This window comes from Mirounga angustirostris, unplaced genomic scaffold, assembly GCF_029215605.1.
Source record: "Mirounga angustirostris isolate CCGP_5_RB_7025 unplaced genomic scaffold, mMirAng1.0.hap1 SCAF_9, whole genome shotgun sequence".
NCBI classification, from domain to species: Eukaryota; Metazoa; Chordata; class Mammalia; order Carnivora; family Phocidae; genus Mirounga; species Mirounga angustirostris.
The window spans coordinates 16,130,016-16,135,774 of record NW_026991717.1 but is presented as its reverse complement, the minus strand read 5'-3'; the positions used below and the strand labels follow the sequence as shown (position 1 = coordinate 16,135,774).

Genomic DNA, 5,759 nt, shown 5'->3' with positions numbered 1-5,759 from the left:
ATATTATGCAGCCATCAAAAGGAATGAGATCTTGCCATTTGCAACGACATGGATGGAATTGGAGGGTATTATGTTGAGTGAAATAAGTCAAAAAGAGAAAGACATGTATCATATGATCTCACTGATATGAGGAATTCTTAATTGCAGGAAACAAACTGAGGGTTGCTGGAGTGGGGGGTGGGGTGGGAGGGATGGGGTGACTGGGTAATAGACACTGGGGAGGGTATGTGCTCTGGTAAGCGCTGTGAATTGTGCAAGACTGTTGAATCTCAGATCTGTACCTCTGAAACAAATAATGCAATATATGTTGAGAAAAAAAAAGAAGAAGAAGGTAGCAGGAGGGGAAGAATGAAGCGGGGGAAATCGGAGGGGTAGACGAACCATGAGAGACGATGGACTCTGAAAAACAAACTGAGGGTTCTAGAGGGAGGGGGATGGGAGGATGGGTTAGCCTGGTGGTGGGTATTGAGGAGGGAACATTCTGCATGGAGCACTGGGTATTATGCACAAACAATGAATCATGGAACACTTCATCTAAAACTAATGATGTAATGTATGGGGATTAACATAAGAATAAAAAAAAATTAAAAAAATTAAATAATTAGAGATGACACTAGAATATCAGGGTGAGGAACTTTCAAACTGCAGGCTGGTATTGATTTCATTGTGGGGCATAATAGTGTTCTAGATATATGTATCTTTCAAGAAGCACATCTTCTCTCTAAAGATAAGATCAATACATGTGATTGTACACATATGACAACCATAATGTCACACTTCCTTTTACAACAGCAATATAGCAATTCTCAGTGTTGCTGTCATGTTCTTATTCAGGAGTAAGACAGTACATTTCAGCCTTGTTGTCTCTGAGTGTAGGTATATGTGACAGTATATGATCTACATCCACCAAAGTAACACAAATTCAACATGACAACCTATAAAAAGAACTTCAAAGTACTGTGAAATTAGTAAATGCAATGACTATTTAAATACCAGCAGAACAAATCCAAAATAATCTACCAAAAGGAAAGTATGAAATGAGGCCATGTGAGTTTATAACAAGTGATGCCGGGTAGGCATCCAGAAACCTGAGATTCTCCTTTGAGTTTTGGATACTTGCTGTATCACTTTGAACTTGTCACTTAACAGCCCTGGGACATCTTTCCCTCACCTGGAAAACTTGATCTTAACTCTAGATATTCCCAAATCAAACAATGTATTACATCTAAATACTTTTACAATTTCTTGTGTCTATTGCTTTCAAGATGGATTTTCTTTATAAATGAACTTTATCTCAACACCACACAGCCAGGGAGGGGTACCTGTCACTGCTCTCATGCTGGCTTTTTTATCTTTGGCCAAAGCTGAGCTCAGAAGCCTACCTTGAAGAGGAAGCAGAATCCCATTGGATTCTCTTGCTTCCCAAAAACTGAATAACACCTCACTTGATCCTACTGTTCACATGAATCTCAGAGGAACAAGAATCTTTCCTGTTTTTTAGCTACTGTAGAATTATCACATTGAATCTCTCCACCATGCCTTGGCAGAATGTGGGTTAGTTCAGAAACAGAATAATGTCTGTGAGAATTAACTGAGTAGGTTAACTACACTCTATTTCTGCTCAGCATTGGGTCAGCATTGGGATTTAAGCCATCTTAACTCTGATATCAGATGTTTTTTTTTTTTTTTTTTTTAATTCATTTAGTCACATATATTTACCAATGCACTTCTGTTTAGTTCTAGTATTCATGTTAGGTCCATGACCAAATCCACACTTCTGATAGAAAGAAAAAAAAAAAAAAACACCATCAACATCAATGATTAAGACACTGAAGATGGGGTGCCTGGGTGGCTCAGTTGGTTGAGCGACTGCTTTTGGCTCAGGTCATGATCCTGGAGTCCCAGGATTGAGTCCCACATTGGGCTCCCTGCTCGGCAGGGAGTCTGCTTCTCCCTCTGACCCTCCCTCTTCTCGTGTTCTCTCTCTCATTCTCTCTCTCAAATAAATAAATAAAATCTCAAAAAAAAAAAAAAGACACTGAAGATGAACAAAATAGAGTGCATGAAAAGTACTTTAAATTTACCTACATAAAGACAATGAAAAATGCTTCAAATGGCAAATATAAATGTTTTTACAAACAATTATGGAAAATATCATTTAAAATGTTTGCTAACAATGAGACCCGATTACTAAGTGTATTGAAGAATTCTCTAAGATGCATTAACATGTATGATCTAGAGTTCATTGTTATGAACATCTTTATTTCAGACACATATGAATTAGATTTTCCTATACTTCTTATTTATAAAATACTTTTAATCAATACATTTTTGAGATCAAATTAGCAAAACATTCATTTTTATTATGAAATGTCATATATTTTAAACTTGAATCAGTATATATTTCTTATATTTCTCATTTGTAAATCTTATGATTGCTTTGTTTAATATAGCCAAAGGTCAAAGTCAAAGAACCATGAAATTATTCATGCAGAATATGTGCATCATGGGAGATTTTCATAGAATTAGACTTAGGGTCTGAAGATAATGAGTTGGATTTTATTCCTTATCATGGTGCCAATTTTAATAGAGTGAACAAAATATTTTTGGAAAAATTTGCTCACATAATAAATTGTTGGGTGTTTTGTTCTTCTGCACAGTGAAGCTATGACAGAGAAGAATGGGAGAACATGCTTCTGAAACATGGTGGCATGAATAAGGGTGGCCTCTTTTCCTTTCACTTCTCCTATATTCCTTAAAACAAACGACTATTGGGGAACATGCAAAACTGGGTTCAAATGAAGTATTAGGCTGTGTTAGAGCTTCTGAGAATAGAATCAGTGTAGGAACCTTCTCTCTCCCATAAGATCTCCAAGAGAGCTTGGGAGACCAGTTTTAAAAAGCCCTGATAGATGGACTTCTGGTATACCAGCCTGAGGAATAATACAGACCAACTTCCAAATGAAGCTGGTGAAAATTATAAAGAATGGCAATTTAAAGTCCCCAGAAATGGTCCTAAGGACACAACAAATGAAGAAATATTTAATTGGGAAAACCTACTAAAACTTTGTAAGAGCAGTGAGTCTGTGGTGTTTGAACTATGGCCCACTCCCTCCATCCCACATCCCAGCTTAGAGTGATGAGAGCTCCACTCCAGATGCGTGTAGTCAAGAGCATGGGACTCCCTTTCCAATAGCTTCTAGTTGAAGGGCTATGGTATCTTTCCAGGAGAGGCAGGACATCAACAGTTTTCATCATGCTCCAGTTATGTGTTGCAGAGACTATATTCCAGGCAAGTACAGTTAAAAGGTGAGGGTTCAGGGGATCGATATGGCTACCGAGGGGGATGTGGAGCTGGAGTTGGAGACTGAGATCAGCGGCCGGGAGCGGCCTCCCGAGAAGCCACGGAAGCATGACAGCGGTGCGGCGGACCTGGAGAGAGTCACCGACTATGCAGAGGAGAAGGAGATCCAGAGTTCCAATCTGGAGACGGCCATGTCCATGAATGGAGATAGACGGTCCCGGGAGCAGAAAGCCAAACAGGAGCGGGAGAAGGAACTGGCCAAAGTCACCATTAAGAAGGAAGATCTGGAGCTGATAATGACAGAGATGGAGATCTCAAGAGCAGCGCAGAACGGAGCTTGAGGGAACACATGGGCAACGTGGTAGAGGCTCTTATTGCCCTAACCAACTGATTTGTGCTTTCTCAGACCCACTCACTAGATTATTTCAATAAAGATGTAGCCTTTTTTTTTTTTGCAAAAAAAAAAAAAAAAAAAAGGTGAGGGTTCAGTTTTTCTGCCCTGTTCCCACTTGTGGGATGGAGTGTCTATCTTGGGTGAAGCACATTGAGAATATTGGGTCATGGACCACCTTAATCCCAGTTTGTACCACTTTGGGAGAAGCAACTGGAGAAGATCAAAAGCTACAACCCAGTCTATAACTCTCCACCCCACCTCGAATGCCTACCTTATTAGGGGTATCAATCAGAGAAAAGTACTCCATTGTTCCTACCCCCAGCTCCAGAGCCTTGACTCATATATTTACCCCATGGTAGAGGCAGGCCATGAAACAAAGAGCTCTGAATCTCTTCTCAAGGAACTGGTTTCATTGCAACAGAATATGGGGTATTAAACCCAGAAGAATTTTCAAAACAACGAGAGGTGTGGTGAAAAGTAATTAAAAGGAAACTGAATAATTCTTTGGAAATATAAGTTAAACCATTATCTGACTAATTTTCCAGAAAACAAAACAAAACAAAACAAATAACAGGGAACAGACAGCTAAGGAGAACCTTTCTGTGGTCAAAACAGTCTCAAACAGAGACCTCAAAAACTGTCCCTGTAAAGGAGCCAGAATTTTATTGGATAAATCTGTGGAGAAATTCATGACCCAGGTCATTGTTAAAAATGACAGAAAAATCAGAAATGAGTGGAACTTAACAGCATGATGTGAAGAAAAAAGAGAGAGAGAGAGAGAGAAAATGCCAGAATCATCATCATCCCAGGATGACAGTGCTCATGCTCAAGGCTTCACCTTCATGGGGCAATACCAGAGGCTCACACTGAAAGGGTGACATTGCCAAAATAATCCAGCCAGTCATATAAAATATTGATGAACACATAACAATAACAAGTCCTAGAGGAATGGTACTGGGGATAATATCCAAACTTGCTACAATTTATTGTTTAAATGTTTAGTACCCCTTCTAAATAGATGGATATATATTGAATTGGGAGGGGGGCTGGACATTTTAAAAATATTTTATAATAACTGTATCAATATGGTATTGCCCCAATTGTATCAATATGATATATATTTATTTATGCAAAGAAATAGGAAGTTTTGACACATCCACAGGAAAAGTAACTAGGCAACAGAAAAACAGAAATGCCTGTGAGAGGAATCAGATGTCAGGTTTAACAGACAGAGACATCAAAGTAACCATTATAAATATGTTCAAAAACTAAAGGAAAACATGCTGAAAGAAGTGAAAAAGATATGATGCTAATGTTGCAACAAATAAGAAATATCAAAAAAGAGATAGGAATAATATTTTAAAAAATAGAAATCTTGAAGCTGAAAAGTATAATATTGAAAGAAAAATCTGCTAGAAGGATTCAACAGTAGATTTGAACTGGCAGAAGAAAGAATTAGTGAACTTGAAGATAAATCAATAGAGATTATGCAACCTAAGTCATAAAGAGAAAAAATGAAAACAAATAGAGAGGCTCAGAGAAATGTGGGGCACCATTAAGCTCACCAATGTATGCATAATGATAATTCCAGAAGGACAAAGGAAGAAATGAAGGAGAAAAATATTTGAAGAAATAATAGTTGAGAACTTCCCAAATTTGATGAAAAATTTTCATCCATACATCCAAGATGCTAAAAAAATATCCAAGTAGAATAAATACAAAGAGATCATAAATAGATACATCAGAGTAAGAAAATCAACATGGAAATAGAAAACTTGAACAACAGTATAAACCAAGTAGACCTCCCAGATCTCAGAAGAACACTCCATCCAGAATGGTGCAATGTATACTTTCACAAATGCGCAAAGAGCATTACCCAGGGTAGACACCAAGTCATCCAACAAAATTCAATATAATTAAAAGGATTAAAAGAATAGAAATGTTTATGTGCTCCAACCACAGCAGAATGAAATTGGAAGTCAAAAATAGAAAAAAAAAATGGGAAACTCAAAATATGTGAATATTAAAATAGCACATTCTTAAAAACTTAATGGGCCAAAA

The 5,759-nt window shown here is 37.6% G+C and overlaps 1 protein-coding gene across 1 annotated transcript; it reads left to right on the top strand.

Moving 5' to 3' along the window:
- The first annotated feature begins 3,327 nt into the window (after positions 1–3,327).
- LOC123862268 (huntingtin-interacting protein K-like) lies at positions 3,328–3,724 on the top strand. The gene has a single exon (XM_045901855.2). It carries the CDS (start codon positions 3,331–3,333, stop codon positions 3,643–3,645), a length of 315 nt encoding a protein of 104 aa, XP_045757811.1. The 5' UTR covers positions 3,328–3,330; the 3' UTR covers positions 3,646–3,724.
- Positions 3,725–5,759: the final 2,035 nt, after the last annotated feature.

Coding starts and splice junctions, on each gene's coding strand:
- LOC123862268 (XM_045901855.2), top strand. CDS start 3,331: ATGGCTACCGAGGGGGATGTGGAGCTGGAGTTGGAGACTGAGATCAGC.